Source organism: Dermacentor silvarum, chromosome 11 (assembly GCF_013339745.2).
Source record: "Dermacentor silvarum isolate Dsil-2018 chromosome 11, BIME_Dsil_1.4, whole genome shotgun sequence".
NCBI classification, from domain to species: domain Eukaryota; kingdom Metazoa; phylum Arthropoda; class Arachnida; order Ixodida; family Ixodidae; genus Dermacentor; species Dermacentor silvarum.
In genome coordinates, this window is record NC_051164.1 from 55174009 (window position 1) to 55193920 (window position 19912).

General features: G+C 44.1%; 1 protein-coding gene and 1 long non-coding RNA gene across 2 annotated transcripts in view; one reads left to right on the forward strand and one right to left on the reverse strand.

Annotated features, from left to right (window-relative positions):
- The window catches only part of LOC125941387 (uncharacterized), a 343657-nt gene that overhangs the window by 279620 nt on the left and 44125 nt on the right, over window positions 1-19912 (forward strand). The window lies entirely within an intron of this gene.
- Window positions 6634-19912, reverse strand: part of LOC119432595 (protein O-mannosyl-transferase TMTC1-like) — a 116646-nt gene continuing 103367 nt past the window's right edge. Inside the window, 12 exon segments of the mRNA XM_049658520.1 lie at window positions 6634-8872; window positions 9974-10051; window positions 10941-11063; window positions 12068-12205; window positions 13135-13279; window positions 14502-14614; window positions 15255-15376; window positions 15379-15488; window positions 18115-18258; window positions 18485-18513; window positions 18515-18599; window positions 18753-18920. Of these exon segments, the coding sequence (XP_049514477.1) occupies window positions 8738-8872; window positions 9974-10051; window positions 10941-11063; window positions 12068-12205; window positions 13135-13279; window positions 14502-14614; window positions 15255-15376; window positions 15379-15488; window positions 18115-18258; window positions 18485-18513; window positions 18515-18599; window positions 18753-18920 (1390 nt within the window). The 3' untranslated portion in view covers window positions 6634-8737.

Below are 19912 nucleotides of genomic sequence, written 5' to 3' on the forward strand. Positions count from 1 at the left end.
ACGCTATGAAGTTTATATCCAGACGCAATGGCTGGCTTTCGACGTCACCGATGTTCCATTGACAACGTCATCGATTTGGTTACTTACGTTCAACATCAAAGACGTGTAAGCGATTATCTGTCACCATGTTTCTCGACATCAAAGGAGCATATGACAGTGTTCTTCATGAGGCTATATTAGAGGCTCTGGAAATGGTTGGCATTGGCGGTCGGGCTTTATCATTGGACACGCAGTTATTTACATATGCGGTCTCTATTGGTGAATACCGAAGATGGCCCAACTTTCCAACACTATACACACCGTGGAGTACCACAAGGTGGTGTGTTGAGCCCAACACTCTTCATCCTTGTGCTCATTGCTCTCGTAGAATGCTTACCAAATACGATGAAGTTGTCAATATATGCGGATGACATATGCGTTTGGGCATCTGGCGTGACGCGTCCTAAAGTACGTGCAAGGCTCAAAAAATCTGCGACGTTGATAACGACACACCTTAGTGAACAAGGCCTGAAGATTCACCCAGAAAAATGCGCATTGGTCGCATTTAGCCAGAAACTAATGACACCATACGCCATATCCATCGATGGACAACTATCTCTTACGTCAGAACGCACAGATTCCTAGGGGTAATCATCGATCGTGACCTCTGTTGGAGTCCCCATCTCACCTACCTAAAGAAGCGCCTGAGAGCCATCTCTCATCTCTTCAAGTTTCTTGGAGGAAAATCCTGGGGTACTTCAGTACACGCGATGATGCAACTCTGCAGGAACCTGTTTCTCGGGTATCTGAGGTACAGCTTGGCAGTGCAGACCTATACCTGTAGAACTAACATCCGTACAATCGAAAGTGCTCAGGCACAGGTTGCCACGATGTACATCAACATCAGAAACCATTTCAATTGTACATGACTACCCAGCCAAGATTCACATTCATATGGAAGCGCTCAGAGCACACGTCAGGCACCTTGCTCGCGCCCCTTCCCACTATCTAGCCTCACTGCCCGAAGACCGACCACGCGCCTCTTTTTGTCAAACGACACTGCCTTATCGTATATACCTTCCATCAGGTTACACAGCTGCAACGAGAGTTTTGTTTCCTCCTTGGTGCTCGGTCCAGCCACAAGTTCGACTGACAGTGCCAGTAATTCGAACGAAGGCCGAGCTCTCATCACCAGTTCTCAAGCAACTTTCGCTGATCTTGCTCTACGAAAAATACAGTGATCATACCCATCTATACACTGATGGCTCAACCACCATGAACGGTTCTACGGGATCAGTGTTTTTTCTTGCGAAAGTTTTCACCTTGAAGTTCAAGACATCACACCAGACGACATCGAAAGCCGCGGAGCTTGCTGCACTTCGTAGCGCACTTCGCATAATTCATGAGGAACCACCTTACAAATGGAGTGTTTTCAGTGACTGCAAGGCAGCTCTACATTGTCTACATTGCTTGATTTCCGCCTTACGCCGTGGACCCTATGATCAACTAGTCCTCGAAAACCGAGAGCTCATTCATCACCTCGTCGAGCAAGGACACGACGTCACCTTTCAGTGGCTCCCTACCCACTGTGGTGTAATGGGCAATGAACATGCCGATGAAGCTGCTCGATCTGCTCATGAAGACGGCGCGCAGGAACCAATCCTGCTGTCAAGAACAGATGCCGCAGCGAAACTTCGAGAGCTTGCAAACGATGCCACACAATCGTTGTGGAACACACCTAGTTTGAAGCACACACGTCTGCATCGACTGGAACCCTGTCTTCGATTTCGATGTCCACCTGGACTATCCCAACCCGAAACAATGGTACTTTGCCGATTGTGGCTTGGTGTCGCATTTACAAAGTCGTTTGGTTTCCGCATCGGATGGGAGGATAGTGCTGCGTGTGACCACTGCGGCGACGAGGAAACTATCGAGCATGTACTTTGCCATTGTCTCCGATACAGTGCACATAGGCAGTCACTCGCGACCGCGCTGGCGCGTCTTCACGACCGGCCGCTTTCGGAGCAGACAATCCGGGAATGCCGGCCTATACAGTCGTCACAAAACAAGTCAGTCAAACCCCTCTTGAAGTTTTTACGATCGAGTGGACTTTCTGATAGACTGTAGTTCTCACAGACGTTTCCAACCTCCTCTATTTTTTATGCCTTGTATTTTTCTGTCTGCTTTTTCACTTCCCTATTCTTTTCGCCTTTGATTTCACCTTCCCCTTCCCCCAGTGCAGGGTAGCAAAGCAGAATCTTTTCGGGTTAACCTTCCTGCTCTCCCACCACGTTTCTCTCTCTCTCTCTGTGGCAGGCCCATAGGAGTTTGCTCGCACTTGGAGATCTTCTCGATATAGGCAGCATAAAAATTGGAATATATATTTGCGTCTGCTTTTTAATTTTTCATGCTTTGATTGCTATTTGGAGCGTTCAATATACTTTCAACTTATTGTAGAAGTCGTAGGCTTCACGACTTAACGGTTTGTGCATATTTGCTCAAAATTGAAGCTTGCAAAGCAGAAGTCTGGCTGCTTTTATATAGTTAAAACTGCCCAGTTCGTTACGATATCTTCAATGTTTTCTGTGACGCTTAACGGTGACATCTATACGGGTAATATGACTTGCAGCATATAATAAAAAATAGCTGCGATTGGATTCACGACGTTCGCAAGCAAACGGCTGCCGCAGATACCATGGCGTTCAATTTTCACTGTAATGTTCACTGATATGAGTATCTCGGTTTTACGTCTCACCAAATATAACCGAACGTGAACACCTCAATGTCGTTGCAATTATTTGCGGTGTTAGCACGTCTGTTATTGTTGTATTACACACAGGGTAGATTATTAATGTTGAGCGTGATTCAAGAAATTGCTCCACAATTTTCTTTTGAAAAAGCAAGACGGCAGGTTTGTGGTAAGTTTCACGCGGAGCTTCTGCTAAGTTTTTGCGACCTCAACAATTCGTTTGAATGAGTCGCACGGTGCCCGCCAAAATGAAATAAAACGGCATGTGTAAGCGATGGTTCACTACTTAATTGCAGGAATTAGACATTTTCTGAAAGATTTTTTTTCTTCATATTGTACTATAGGCATGACAATGCACACTATTTGTCGCTCATTGGACAGGATTGCGCTTCCATGGCTCCACGAGAAAATAAACTAAAGAATGATATTCCAGAGGCGGAAAGTAATATGTAAGCGGGAGAACTAATGAAATGCACACGAGTTGCTTTTTATCAATGGGAATGGAGGTTTACCTTGAGAAACCATGCAGGCAAGTGTATTGGTGGCGTTGGACCCGGTTCACAAAAAACATATTAGTAAGGAGAAAGCATTAGGTGCCTATGTTGGCGGTGCCCTTGGTGGTGACCTTGCGGTGACTTTTCAGTGAACTTGGCCGTGATATTCGCCGTGACCTTGGCCTTGACGAAAAATGGCCGACGCGGCAAAGAGTAAAAACACGTCTCAAGATGCTCGGATTGACATCACATTTCCCAGGGAGGTTCCTCTAAACAAAGTAAATTAGTGACTTGAAAAAAAATTTTTTAAAGTTCAGTCTGGGTGGGAATCGAACCCGGGCCTCCGCGGGGTGAGAGGAGCGCTCTTCCCTGAAGCCACGGCTGCGTTTTTTTTCTTTATTGCTGGCTTGGCGAAAGACAAGAAAGAACACTGTGCATGAAATGTTTAAGGAAAACACCCGCCGTCATTAGGTGGCACGCTCATTAGAAATGCCTCATGTTAGCAAGTTCATCTATCGTACTGACCCACTCTAGGGGATCACTTTGACGTTTGAGTTAATCTCTAACATATAAGATGCTCTCTATAAAGTACCGCCTTGCAGGGCGAGCATCTATGTCGGCATTCCGCACTGCCATAGGCACTTTCCATGCACTGTGCATGAGGCCCAGTACCATGACCATCTCCAGGGGTATGCTTCCAGAATTTCGGACAGGTAAAAACCGCATGCCTCGATGGGACAACGGGAGGTCCTTTTTCAAGGTTCGTTGTAGGATATCCCATGGGAATATGGCATACCACATTCGAGTAAGATATGTTGCATATCTTCATTGGACCTTATTCCTTGGTTTTTTTTTCCTTGGAGTACTTGTCTGGAGTTGACAGACGAAAGCTGTACAAAGAAGCATGTAACGTTATGCTACCAGTGCCTTTGTACCGATCTGTATATGGTGCAGGTCCAGGACGTGATGTTTTAAAGGGAGTAAAAAAGATGCCAATTTGTTCCTCAGTAAAAACTCTCTTTTTCCAGCTTCACAGCAATGCGTTGCTAGTTAAGTCCCGGCTTGAAGAAAAACGCTTTTATGTTCCGTGGTCTGTTGAGTGTCTTTTGCGCAAAGAAGCCAAGGTGGCTCCACGGTTGTGGCTTCCTAAAGGTGTGCCTAGAGCGTGCCTGATTGCACATATCACATGGTTACAGAGACGCGCTCATGCCACTGCTCGCGCGTTCATCGTCGTCGTCGTCTTCTTCCACAGCTGGCTCCGGTGCCGCTGATTATACCAGCATTCCCATACTGGCCCTCGCGCTCATGCCACTGCTCGCGCGTCCATTGTCTTCTTCCACAACTTGCAGGCTTTGCCATGGCAGGTTTTGTATTACCATAGTAATGATGGTTTTTGTTGCACTTTCAAAATTTTATTCGCCGGAGAAGCGTTTCATTGTACGCCTGTTTACCCAGGCTAGTTTATTTTAGAGCGCAGCTCTTAATGGTCTGTTCCTACGGCGAGCGTCGGCGGCGGCGTAACCGAGCGCAACAGCAAAACATGAAAGAGCCACCGCAGAGCGGTAGATGAAAGACACGAGCCGCCAATGGTGGAGACCAATGACAGCGGCTCTTTCAGTGACGCACGCGCGGAAAACTGGTTTCATGCGGACCCACTCGACCACACTCGATGCGTACTCGTATCTGGTCTCAGCCGGACCGTTCGTTTCGTACTATTGCCCGCTCGCGTCAGCTATCTCTCTTGCTTGTTTGGTTTGCTTGCTTTGGTCTCGTTAGCGTTGGTTTCGATTGTCATGGCTTGTTGTTGTTTTGTAATCTGATTGCATGCGCGACGCGAATTGTGCAGTACTTTCTGGAAGCCAAGCGGCACCAGCGATTACACTGGAACCTTTGACGAGTCATGTATAAAAGCCGACGCGCTTCATTCGCACATCAGATTTTTGACTATTGCCGACTCTGTTACATGGGTCTCTCAAATTCTTTGCCTCAATATATCGCGAAATGAAAACGCGTATGGAGCTGCGCTCAAATTTTGCATTAGGGAGTATCGTAATCGTCGGTGAATTTTAATACATTTTCTTCATGCTTGCTTTTGTATTTGACCAACTCCCTTTTTTAACTACACATTGGGGTCTTTTTTATACTTTGACCACTTATAGTTCAAAGGCCTGTTCTGTTAAATTTACCCTCGTGTTTATCCGCCTTACAGTTATCGGCCTTGATAACTCACTGTCCACTCAAGCAAGGAAAGAAAAAGACGATAAAAATTGTGCATATCCCACGCACAGTAGGGAATCGATGTTATGCGAAGCATCTCGGAGGTACCCGGCTATCTAACATTGTTTGGGTTTTCGCAAAGCGGTATTTTCTTTTTAATATAGCGAGGCGAAGCAAAAACCTTGCCTAGCTACCTACCTACCTACTACCTGCCGCAAAATGCATAGAATGAGGTCAAAGAATGTTCAGGCAGAAAATGGGGCAAAAGTGGCAATAGCAGCAATAGATTGTAGCGTACTTGTGCTGAGTGGCTGGAACTGTTGTTTTTGAATGTTTAAATACGGCAGCGCTCTGTGTGCATCTTGCCCGTCGCCTTGTCCTGTCTTCTACGATTTCGTTTCAAAGACGTCGCCTAACCGACTAGCTCAGATTAAAGCTTAAGCGCGGCCGCCTTTATAGTTTCGTTGCCGCATAGAACGGAGCCGGTGACCGGTCAAGCTGTAGCTCTATTACAGATGACTATATGTACACGCCGACTCGTTATGTGTGCTGTCCTGTATTGCGTCACGTTGAGCGATGACGTACGAGGGCGAATCAGAAAGTCTTGAACGGGCCCGGCCTTGTCTCGTGGCAGCTCTACGGCACGGGGCATGCTGTCAGTTGTTGAAGATGGCGCTTGTGCTTCACACGTCCACGGCGTACGAGCAACGAAGTGTGATTCGTTTTCTATGGAGCAAGGGACGAACGCCCATCCAAATCCACAGGGAAACGCAGCCCTCGTATGGAGAAAGGTGTCTCAGTTTGAGAATTGTGAGGTGGTGGTGTTGCGAGATCGCAAAAGGCCGCGAAGACTTTCATGAGCGTTCGGGTAGGCCCCGTGCGTCCCTGACTGACGACATTTTTATGAACCGATGTGGGGACTATGTGGAAAATTTGTGTAAGGTACGTAAAATAGTACGTATATTTTTAATTACCTGTATGTGCCTTATTTTGGCAAATAAAACATATGGGCAAGGACTTTCTGATTCGGCCTCGTAGTTTTCGTCAAACGAAAAACTGCGGGAAACCGCGACAAAAAACGCGCTTCTATAAGTAAAAATCAGTGAATATAAAGAGCTATCTTGTCTCTAGTGTAATGAAAAGAAACGCAATGCCAGAGCAAACAAATAAATACACGACACAGTGCTTTCTTGAAGGCATCGCAGTTTTTCTTTCAAAATGTGGGATAACATGACGGCACGACATTTTCTACAAACTTGTTTACGCACAAATAACACTCAGCCGCGCAGATTTGAAACGATAACTCCAGCAATGGCACTCTTATACGTGACGACAGACAAGCATACGTATGGGGCGCATACATTGTCCATTCCAATTCATTGGGATTTAAGAAAAATAACTCTACCAAACGAACATTCACCTTTACCATGGTAAGAAAACTATGACTTCTCCCGAAGACACAACATCACGCAAACCGCAAAGGGCTCGATGGCATCATTGCTCGTCGGCTATAAAAACACAGCATTAGTTGAAATGATTCCACGTCAGCAAGCAACAATATCGATGTACACCTAGCATTCGCGGAAGTTGCCAAATGATTCACACAGTGAAACACTCTTCTAGAAGAGGGGCTACCCGTGCAAGGCTCTAGTTAAGTAAGGCGACGTAATTAACGGCTCTTGCAAGGTCGTCTCGCAATCGAGACGCCGCTATGCAGCTATAGTGTAAGGAAGGTGGCATATCCAATGCGTGAAATATTTTGGGTACAATAAACACCTACAGTACACAGAGACCCACATCAAGGTTTTTGTTATGAAACGCATCAGAGAAAAGCTTACTAAAACTCAGCTTTTCAATCTTGCAAAGCCCATTTGCTTTACACAAAGGCCGCATACGTACGAAGTTGCGCCAATGAAGCAACCCGGATTACAATTTCAAAGCAAGAGCAGAAAGAAAAATCAAGGCGTTGTTTTCTGCAGAGTGTCCAGAAGTGTTGGCATAGCCTAAGGAGGCTTATTTGCTCTTTTTATCTCTGTAATATCACAAGAGTGAACTTGAGCAATTATTGATTTCTTCAACCAGCCGCGTAAAAAGAAAACCTTTCTAGACCGTATGGCGACATTTCTTTCTGGAATTTCACCGTCGTGGAATGTCATGTATACACCGCTGAATGATGAAGCGTCCATAAAACGGTCCAGCAATGTCATGATCTGAAGGACAAGGCACAAATACGACGACGGACAAAGAGAGAAACACACACACAGGCTGCACGTGTGTGTGTATGTCTCTTGGTCCGTCGTCGTATTTGTGCCTTGAAGTTTAGGTCATGCTCAACCAACACGCCCAACTATCCATCCTACCAGCAATACCAGTCATACAGCAACACATCTGAGCAAATCTCTCACTCTTCGAGCGAGCAGTGCTGCAATGTCGCCCTTACTAACATGAGGGTTGGAAGTCTAGGCACGTTGTTGCATAGTCTTATGCCACCACTCGAACAAATGGTACTTCCTTTTACAGGAATTAACGTAGCTTGTGGCAAAAAAGGGCAAATAAACAGGATGACAAACATGAACCAATGCGTAAGCAAGTTTCTCTTGTGGAGTCTTTTTTTTTGCGTGTGCTGGAAATGTGTGATGATAGGCCTATATGACAGAGGATCACAGTCTTCATTCACTTTCGTTCACATTCACTGTTGACTCATGCGGCAAATCTTTTGCAGAGTAATATTCTTCCCGCACATTAAAGGAAGGCAGAAAATGTAGGATCACTAGTGAAATTTCGAGGAATGCTGTATTAGACCAATCGTAAAATCAATTGAATTCCCAAAATGGCACAGCAATATGGTATGGCGGGTTCACAATTACACCGTGCCATTTATAAGAAGGGTGTATGAAAACAGGCTTTTCACTGCTTTTGGATATTTGCAGCCGACAGATTTACACGGCTTCCACGAATACTTTTGGAAAGTTATTAGCGTTCCCATCAGCAACAGAAAACTCCACAATCTGTATCGTATTTGTAGGTGGCATTAGCAACATCTTGGAAAGGACAACCGTGCTTAAAGCTCAATTTGTGTAAAGCAAAAAGTTAAATTTCCAGAATCGTTGTTAACGAGCCCTGATGTTATTATACCACCCTTCGAATGCATTTACAGAGCGTCTGAGTTTTCAATGATAAAGTTGCAAAAGATAAAAAGTGAAAGAGTGTCAATCCAGCCCAAACATACAGTCAAAGCATGAATTGTTTCTATGCAGAAAAGCAGCACAGTAAATGCATTAAGACGACACATTCCGTTCTAAACGCAGTCGTGGAAAGGCAGTGGCTTAGTAATTCGCCGCCTTAATTTGGCCATGTTGTCTATGATGAGCTTGTTCTTTGGATCGAGAGACAGGGCCACCTGGTAGTGTCGAAAAGCGCCAGAGTAGTCATTCTGAAATATAAATTCACAAGCCCCCGTATTACGCGATCAAAAACACCTCGGAAACGATAATTTGAGCTCTCATTCAATTGGTTTGGGGAAGCATTAGAAAAACAAGGAATAACGCGAAACATAGATTCAGAAAACAACTAATAAAAAAGAATACAATCAGGATTCATAAGCTTTGTCAATATATTTTGAGGAATAACAATGAACGAGGGGGATAATCCCTGTACGTTTATACTTTGATGTTAATGCATCCGTAGATGGGATTCGGATAATCCATTGTCAGAGTTGCGGATTTGGTTTGCGACAAGACATTATAAAAAAGGAGTGAATTATAAGAAGGCAATGTTCGAAGCATAATAATAGCAGTACTAATACATGTTGCAGTAAAGAGTAAATTTATAAAGGAATTAGGCTAGTTATACAAAACTGTTATCCCAGTCCACACGTCAGAGCCTCTGAGAAGCTCCGGAGATTTTGGCGGGGTAGCACAAACTCAAGTTCTAAGTGTTTTTGAGCCTCTAGGTTTTTGAAAAGCCGTTAAATAAAAAAAAACTGTGTTCTTACCATAACGGTAGCTGTGAACAAGACTGGACTTTCTAACCTAGAAGCTAATTTAATGCGTAATGTTTCTCAACCTTGATGTAGTACATATCGCGGAGTATATTTTGACTGAATACAAATTACAAAAATTTATTTGTTCATGAATTCCTGCCAAACTATAAGTAAACTGCCAAGGCTTAATGAGGAAGTATTCAGGGGTTCGTGTAGCCAACATTGTCAGAGAGGCGTTAGAAACACTGCGAAAGTTGACCAACAATGCGAGTACAACCCATGTCCAAAATACTTCAATAATACCTTTATTATACCTCTATTACCTTTGCCAAAAGTATTACAGGTTTACCGCTACGTGCATTCCTGCACTGACAATTAGTTTAGCACAAACCACGTCCTCTATAATAATGATTAATTAGTTAACCTTTAGGCGGTATCAGAGAAGGACGGCGATAGGTTTTTTCATAGTTATTACTTGACTTGTTTTATATAATCTACTAAAGCTACGGGAAGAGTTCAGAAAGCACTGTCACTAAGGCTATGAGTACTCACCTCTAAGTGCCTTATCACGGCGAGATTCAGATGTGCATGAGCGAGATTTGGATCGAGACGAATAGCGACTTCGTAACTCTGAAAAAGAAAGGGAAATTCTTGTTTTGAATCTTGACTCCTTTCCATAGCCGTTCTCATGTAGAAACCGGCCAACATTTCCTATGTTAATCACAAGCTCCAGCATGTCCTGAAACATAAATAAGTTAGCAACCAAAAGAGATTTTAAAAAATGCTTGTTAAAAACGGTGCTCGTCCAATATTTATTTCCAACTTTTGTAACAGAAGTGATTGTTTTATGTACGTGGTTTATGTCTTCTGTAACAAAGCCTCGCCAACAATGGAAACGATAAAATAATTGGTTCTACCTTGAGCAAACAAAGTTGTTACAACATTCATATCCACGTAATGAACAATAATTATAATAATCTTCTTAACTACAACAGAAATTTGTGAAACGATCATTTTTACTTAAAATTCTTGCAGGTTAATATCGCAGGACATTGTTTACCGTCATGCAAAAACATTTTGAAAGAAGGGATGTTTATTTTATAAATACCTGTTTGTGGGAGGAACAGTGCATTAGGCCTACCATTTTTATTGTTAGATTTCTTCTATCTATCTATCTATCTATCTATCTATCTATCTATCTATCTATCTATCTATCTATCTATCTATCTATCTAGACTCAACGCCACTCGACTCGACTCGAAAGGGCGTAAATATACCAGAACTTGAAGCAGCGCGAAGAATACGAGGACAGAAATCGAAAACAAACACAACAGCACGAGCGCTGACCAGGTACCTTTTGACCAGATATACACCAAAAGAAAATTAAAGCCTCGTACTGGAGTACGCTTCTATATTATTATACCTGTAAGAGCAACACTCGTTGACACATAACTACTTTCATGCATGGAAGCGTGTCTTGAATACTTTCGTAAATATTACCACACCCAGAGTAACAGACCTGGGCTGAAGAGCTGAGGTCACCCAAGTCCTTGAGTATGTCGCCATGATCACTGTGTATTCTAGCACAGAGCAGGTCATCAACGTCGCAAAGCTTTAGAGCCTTCAGTACGTAGTCCAGTGCCTGTGATAATATAGAACAATAAAAAGCCAGTGACTAGTAAATCCCTCCTGCTGGAGCTTACGTTTGAGAATGTCCAGCAATGACAGCATAATGTAGTATGTAGTTTAAAATAAAACGTATTACAAAATATTCCATAATTGAAGCCGTTATTCCATTCGTTATTTAATGCTGAACTGGAAGTGAAATATCTTTGTAGGATATACCCCACGAAAAAATAATCGCCAACCTTAAGAGATTTAAGAGCATTAAATTTGAGGGAAGACTATCGCATTCAACCCACCTGACCTCGAAGTTGAAAGGTGTAGGGTAAACTTCGCCGCACCAGAAGAGAAGAAGTAGATTATTGAGTGGAAAATGTGCAAAGACGAAACCGCTAGCTATTAACAAAGGTTAGAAAAAAACTAACTTTTTGGCAATATAAACTTCCCGAAACCTTTTGCAGCGTGCAGTGTGCCAGTTGCATTAAAGGAATCCGTGACTGCACCTGCGCGATTTCGTTCACAAACGATGGACGCCATAAGGTGAACTATTACAGCCCTAATTCTTTTTTATCGGAGTGTTAAAAGGGAAAAAAGAAGGTTTTGCAGAGATTCTGAGATTAGCAATTGCGCTCCTATATATGACTTCTGTGAGAGAATGCAGCGAAACAACCATTGCTACATTTACATGAGTATCCTTAGGGGAAAAAATAGTAGCACTTTTGGCCCTACACGTGCTACGAAAATCCCGGCGACGGCGGCCACATTTCAATATGGGCGAAATGCAGAAAACGCCCGTGTACCTAGATTTAGGTGCACGTTAAAGAACCCCACGTGGTCCAAATTATTGCGGAGTCCTCTACTACGGCGTGCCTCATAATCAGATAGTGGTTCTGGCACGCAAAACCCAATAATTTATAGATTTTTTCGTGCTACGAAGACACTCCCCATGGTACAGTAATGCCTGATTTGTTATGCCCCAAAGCAAAACTTTTATCAAGCAGTTTATTCGTAGGTGAAAAGTACCTCGACTGTGCGGTTGATGTGGTTGTACAATAGAGCAGCCGTGTGCAAGGCCGCCCTGTCCGTGCTGTTATTCTCGATGACGTCTAGAAGAAGGTCCTCAGCCACTCGGAAGCTCCGAAGGCGAATGAGAAGCTGAGCCTGGAAATGAAAGTACAATAAAAACAAAGTGAATTCAGCTGTCTGTCGGAATACTTGATCCAGAACAGCAAACAGTCTAGCATCCCAAAATCATCCCTGAGGTAACTCTAGTCGTTTACACACTTTTCATAAAGTTGCTATTAAAAATGACGCCTAAATAGTTAGTATAGGCCACCATTTCCTTAGAAGCCGTCATTGCACGTCTCGCAATGCCCATCTTTTGAATAAAAAAATGTGTTTTTGCGCAGCGTTGAAGAATGGGAATATGTGTCATTTCATAAAGTCGGTTGTTCAAACGTAGCGTATTAGGGTAGAAACTTAGGCAAGTTGGTCCTGCTTCATAACGGCGGTGTTGCGTAGAGAAACAGTATTAGGGTAGAAACTTAGGCAAGTTTGTCCTGCTTCATAATGGCGGTGTTGCGTAGAGCAACTCGCCCAAGCTTCTACCAAAAACGAAAACTTATCGCCTAAGGCATCAACAGCCGAAAGTCAAGAGATAAGTTGAATATCGAGTAATGATTCTGCCACTTCCCGCAACTCTTCCGACTGTTCTGTGATTTCCGACTTTAAAACAGAAATATTTATCAGCAATTACCAGATGTAGTATATAGCAATATATGCCTTGAGAACAAGCAAGCATTCAGCCTTTCCTGTATTTAGCGCTGAAAGCAGCAGCCACTACTATTGATTAAAGACTACCCTAAATTTTATGTTTCAGTGGGCCGTCTTATTCTGGCTATATTTAAGAAGAGAAGTAACAAAACCTACTTCTAGACAGAGATTTTTCTCGGTTTGAACGAGTTTTCTAAAAGTTAAGCTCCAAAAAGCTAGAAAGAATTTACTTTTGTCTAAATAGGCTAGAAATGACAATCGGGTACAAATGAAAATTTATTGATCAAGGCAAATCTCTGCGTGCTGTGGACACTCACATGATGGACGTTGCTGTCACGGTGTTCTGGAAAGAGCCGATGAATTTCTTCGAAGAGCTGCCTCGCTTCGTCCAGGCGACCAGCGCTGACGTAGAACACGGCGAGGTTGTCCATCACCTGAGGGTCTGGCTCAACAGCGAGAGCCCTGTTCATAAAAATAAGCAAACAAAGAAAGGCAATGTCAAGCTAAGAGGAAGACTTTGAGGCCGCACCCAGGAACTTACTTCACGGAGGGGTATGTTTGCAGCGGTAATTAAAAGCAACACGTATGATTTTCTACCTGCTTGTGATGGCTACTCAATATTCTTCAGGTAGCAGTCAGCATCCGATTTAATGTGCGTCGACTTCGATTAAATTGCGAAGGAAAAAGAAAGCTACTGGAAAGAAACTTTGCTATACAGGTGTATTGAAGGCAGTGAATTGTAACTTAAGTGGTATTCAATGCACGACGGAGTTCGCTCCGAGCACCGCGTGACGTCACATAACGAAGGAAGTCCTTCCACAGCTCCTTCATTCATGCGGGCCGCACGGATGTAAAATGGACGTCAGTCTTATACCAGACGAATTCAGCTGGTGGACAGGTGGGAGCACGAGCATTCGAACGCAGCCGTAGGGCAAAAACACCACCACTATTCAAGAAAAAATATACAAGTGTGACCGGCACATCCGCCGACACGCGGTCTTGACAGCTCTTTATAAGGTGCCTGCAGGCACCTTACCAGTCAGTGCGTGTAGCTGGTCGATTTCCGAATTTTATGGCTTTCGAACGAGGCGTGCCGTGCTCGCTTCACGGCCCGGCCGGTCGCCGCGGGCTACGGGGTGCCGAACGAAGACAATGCCGCCAAGTTGCCAGACATGCAAACTAATAGGTAAATATGGCACCTTCTACGCCCTTCGGTGGGTCGGTTTGTAGTGGCCGATCAAAAAGTCAGACCACACTGATGTATCACGTAAGTGCTTGCGTCTCGCAAAGGTGTGAGGTGTGCGTCACGTGATGTACATTCATCGAAAAAATCAGCCAGATTTTTCGGCCGAGTGAATGCCTTTTAAAGAGCAGGTAATTGATGTTAGTACTAGTGCACGGCCTTTGCTCTACATGGCTAAGCTTTGGAACATTAGGGAAAGCCCTGAAAAATGGGGATGCCGCTATTTGCGCATTCTGCTTTCACTTTAACGAACAGATTGATGTGATAATAATTATATGACAAACGCACAACTAGATGAGAAAGTTTGCATACAAAATATAAATTCAACCATCTACAATCGGCCATCGCATCTGCCAAGGCAGCAGCGCACGCGATCATGAGTCTAACACTCATTTCAAGCGTTTGTATTAAGGTAGGTCGAAACGCAATCTTGTAGCATACCTCTTGTAGAGGCTCTCCGCCTGCATGTTCAGGTTCATGCTCCGTAGGCTTCTAGCTGCATTAAGGAGTGCCACGGTGTGGTTTTGCTGGAGGTCGAGAGCTTGCTGGTACTGCTGTCATGGCCTCTTCCGCACGCCCTATGCAGGAAAGAGAAAAAGGCCACCTAAATAAGCATAACAATAAATTGAACATTACGTCTAATAACCCAAAATTACGTACTTTCTAGTCGCGCCAGTAATTGCAATGAAGCTCTAAAACTTCGAACATTTTGAAATTGCGTTGTGTTTACATCATCAACGATGCCCGAAGACATGTAAGCTCAGAAAGTGACGCCTTAACCCTGTGATACCGAACGTATCATTTTCACTACGCAGAGCTTGACCCATGAAAATTGTGACCGAGGCGCGGTAAACGTAACATATAGCTGATAGTATAATTAACATTTTTCATATACTGGAGTATAGTTTTGCGGCTGTGTACAATTGAGCAAACCAATTGACACTTTTTTTATACAGGTCCTGATATGGCTCTTACTCAAGACATTTCACGTTTTTTTTTCATTGAAACAAATGTTATACCCATGACCCAAAACGTTGTAAACAAGTTGTTCTAATTTTAAATGTTGCGTAGGACTGTTTGGGTCGTTACGGCTTCAATCTTGACGCGCACAACGCATGGCTGCATCAAGAGGGACACCCCATTGTGAAATATCAAATACAAAGATCCAATCTCGCAATCTCATAAAAATTCCGCATCAGCCATAGAATCGGGCTCACCGTGTGATTGAAGGAATGTTCCATAGTTGTTGCGGGCGTCCGCATTTCGATCGTCGCTGCTCAGCGCCATCTGGTGCAGCCTCTCGGCTTCAGCAAGTCTCCCCTTTCCGCAGCGAGCGTTGCCAGCGACGAGTAGGCCTCGCAGAAATCCGGCTCCAGCTCTACCGCACGCTCCAGCAGAGTCCGGGCAACCTCCTTTTGGCCTTGCTTGCTGCGCGTGAAAATGAACGGGGAATTTTTTTGTAAGCAGCAGAGTGAATGCTTACTCTGGTATAGATGCACTTTTTAACTCAATTTAGGACGTGGATGCTTCGCGACAAATAAATTGAACAGGCAAAATTATTTTGAGCATGACAAGGCCTGGCCAGCTCCATGTGTTCCTCTAATGTCAACTAGAATCTCAGGCTATCCCCGTTTTCTCTCAGATCCACGCCGCTAGCTTGCTGTCTCTTAACGTTACGCCAAACATTTCTCGTTCCATCGCTCATTGCGTGGTCCTTAATGACTTGTTCTCGAGCTTTTTTTTTCTCTTTACCTCCTAGTTTCTGCTCCACATGTTAGCACCGGCAGAATGCAATGATTTTATACTTTTCTTTTTAACGGCAGTGGTACGCTCTCAGTCCGTATTTGGTGATGCTTGGTGTATGCACTCGGAAACCAGTTTTATTATTCTGTAAATTTCGTTATCAAAGTCAGGGTCCCCTGTCAGTAAAGTCATGACCTAGTTAAACGTACTCCAGCACATACTCTAGTGGCTGACTGGCGACCATAAATTTTTGCTCCCTTGCTAAGCTATTGAACACAACAGTTGTCTTCAGCATAATAATCTCTGGTGAAGATTATTGACGAGAGGCGGTGACGGAGGATGGGCAGAGAAGAGAAGGAACAAGAAGGGAGAGCACGAGTTATAGAATAAAAAAGATGGAGTCGCTTGGTCTAGGGCACCGGTCTTTATTACGCAACAATCTCTTCAACCCTACTCTTACACTTTCTCATTTAAGGTCGTCAATCCTTTCTTGCAATTCATCTCCAGTGTTGTTGAACAGGACAACGGAATCTACAAACCGAAGGCTTTTGGGGTATTTGCCGTTGATACTCACGTGTAAGCCTCCTCTATTCTAATAGCTTGAATTTCTTCTAAGCATGCTTTGAATTATTTTGAAGAGATTTTCTCCTTGTCTGACCCCTTTCTTGACTGGTAATGTTCTACTTGTGGAGAAACAACATAGCTGTGGAATCTTTGTAGATATTTCTCAAGATATTCATGTATACCTCCTATACTCCTTGATTTTGCAATGCCTCCATGACTGTTAGGGTCTACTAAACCAAATGTATTTTCATAATCTATGAAAGCCACATAGAGAGGTTGATCGTACTGCACAGATTTCTTAATTACCTTATTTGAAGACATGGTTTTGGTCCCCTGTAGAATATCCCTTCCTGAGAGTATCCTGTTCTCTTCGATTGACTGAAGCGTCGCCCTGATTCTATTCGAAGTTACCTTGGTGAAGATTTTATACAATACTGAACGCAAGCTAATGGGCTAATAATTCTTCAATTCTTTAACGTCTCCCTTCTGATGGAGTCAGTATAATGTTGGCATTCTTCCAGCTCTCTGCTGCACTTGAGGCATTGCGTGTAAAGAGCCGCAAGCTTTCAATCATATAATCTCATGCATCACCTGCTTAAGACCCAATACATTTGGCGATTACAGGATACTTAGAAAACTGTAGGCCAGCGGACAAGTGAGGTGAGCGGCTTTGATAGCAATATGAATTGTAGTAAACATGAGCTGATTAAGTAAGCAGGTGTGCTGCGGCGTAAGTAGACCGACATGAAGAGAGACTCGATGACCACGAGAAGGCGCGTGTGAAACGGTGGTGTTGATGAGAAGCGCTTCCCGTGGGCAGCGCGTGCGAAGGGACACACCTGTAGCGCTGCACTGCCGATCCGGGCAGCATTGCATGTGTAGCGTGCGTTGGAAAATGTGGCCCGACTATTACGAACTGAATGAACAAGCGTGGTGTGAGCGCGCACAAACACGAAGAGATCACACTGAATGACAGCAGACAACGACTGGCAAAACGCTGGCAGCAAGCATACGCCGCAGCGGGCGAAGGTACGTGCGGTCTATCGCTTCAACGGAAACTGAGCGGCGAATGCACGGCGCATAAAGGTCAGAGCCGTGTGGAGATAAGAGACGGTGCGAGCGAGCGACGAGCGCGGTTGTTGGCAGAGAAGTGAAAAAGGACTACATTACAATTAGCATGCATGAATAAAGCAAGCATTTCTATACGTAAAGGTACGTTTAAAACGTTTTTGAAAACAGCGCTCAGCGAGGAAAAAGCTAGGCCTGCCTGCGAAACCATAGGCTACGACGTTACGGAGTCCAGTGTCGCCGTTCTTCAATTTCAATGCTGCCAAGCTTATTTCTAGGGAGCAATTGGTTATTACGACTGGCATGTTTTAGTTTCTCGGCCAAAAAAAAAGAGAATGTGCTTAGTGTAAGCTATATACCTGTGAACTTATTCCTTCAGAAAGATGCAGAATCAACGTACGATTCAGCCACTATCCGATGGCAGATGTATTAGTGCGTCTCTGCGATCAATGGCGAGACAGCTCTGAGCCTTCCAATATCCCTAGTTACTGCTTTTTTAAAAGTCGCTAAATTGTTCAGTGAGTCTCAGTAATTTTTCATCTACAGGTTGGCACCACTGGCTAAAACCAAAATTTTATTCGTCAACTTAATTCCTTTTCACAAGCCCGGTTCTCACTGACTACTTGGTTATGATAAACTGACTCCTTGACTACTTCACAACAGGCAATCTGATACGCACCTGTAGATATTGGCGAGGTTAAAATGAGCCCCTGGATGATTTGGATTGACACGCAAGGCGTACCGGAAGTGATGTTCGGATTCTTCGGTCGACGTTAGTACAGTGCCCAAGTTATTGTGCGCGCTGGCGTGCTCTGGCCACAACCTGAGCAAAAAAGCAGCAATAGTTTGTAAATGAGAGGCACAGTTTTTAATTTCCATGGAGAAGTTTTGGACAATATGCTTGAAAAAAGCGTCCAACCAGCCACACTTTCTATATGAGCTGTGTAGTATGCACAGCTGAATTAGAAGTGGGTAAACATAAAACATAAGCAGCGCATTTGATGACTACTGCACATTTGGTACATTCGCAGAAAAAAGATATGCCTTACTCGATCGCCAGCCTGTAATGCTTGACGGCCTAGATCGGAGTTTCCAATGTCTTTCTGCAGATTAGCGTAGTTGTAGTGCATCTTTGCGTTTTCTGGAAGGTCCTTGATGCCTGATCTGTAATGAAGAGTGTTCATTTTTTTACTAACGTAAGAATAATCAGCACGAGAGCATAGATAGAAATAAAGCGTTACTCTTGTTGAATCTAAAAAAATATGCAGTGTTTTAAGAAATTTGAACGAGCCAAAATAAAATGCAAATCCATCTCACTCGAACAGGGCCTCTCTGGAGACCCACACGCCGTTTCTGCTCCATGTACGTGCAGCAAACAGCAGAACTAGAACGAAGCAGGAAGACAAGCTGCCCCACTGGATCACTCGAGAGCACCGCGTGTGAAGACGGCATAATCCTTCAGCAACGAGTAGAGTCACGCCGATGCTGCAATCATGGCATGAGAGAGAAGGAAAAGAAAAGAGTCGGTATCATGGAAGAGCAAACCTGAAAGCTCAAAATTATTCTTAAATAGAATGAAAAACTGCCATCAAGTGCATGTGAAAGTTTAAAGGTTTAAAACCATTCCTCACTCCACAAGCGCGGGGGGCTCATTTGCACAGAGCAGTGTCATGTATAGATGTAAATGCCGTAACAGAAACCACAATAGTCCAGGCTTAATTCCGAATCCAGAGGTGTGCAAAAGGTTCTACTCAAATCCACGTTTAAATAACACTGTGATAAGAAAAATGCTGTGGCCAAGAAATTGTTGCCAAACGCCACGAAGGCTCGGTCAGCTGCGGCGGAGAAGGAAATGTCACTTAAGTAGCTTTTAGATAAAATACTGGGGTTTCACTTGGCAGAGCAATGATGTCATTATGAGGCACGCCGTAATGGGGGGAAAACTCTTTTTACTCCGGTTCTTTAACGTGAACCCAATGCACGTTACAAAAACGTTCGTGCATTCTGCCCCCCATCTTCACGCGGCCGCTGACGCCGGGATAGAACTTACGACCTCGTTCTCGGCAGGGCGATGCCCTAGCCACTTAGCTACAGCGGCGGGTCAGCCATGTGACCTTTGACCGGGAAACAAGGCATTTTCGCTAATAACCCAACAATATATGTCGTGTACAGCTGCTGGGCTCAAAAAAGAAACCAGTCTGCACTCACTGTTAAGTGACAGCATAATTATTACGCCGCAGCTTGCTTCAAATCGATGTTAGGCTGGTATAGTGTAAAACTATACCAATCCGTTTTTATCCCAAATCCGCCATTAGTCCTCCGCGATTGGTCAGAACTGCTCGGGCTCAGTCTATAGGGGCGCGCGCACCCATGTGGGCGGAGGCCGAGCCATTTTGATCCCTGACGTAGGGCTAATGGCGGATTTGGAATAAAAACAGATTGGAATAGTTTTACATTACACTGACTGGAAAGACGGT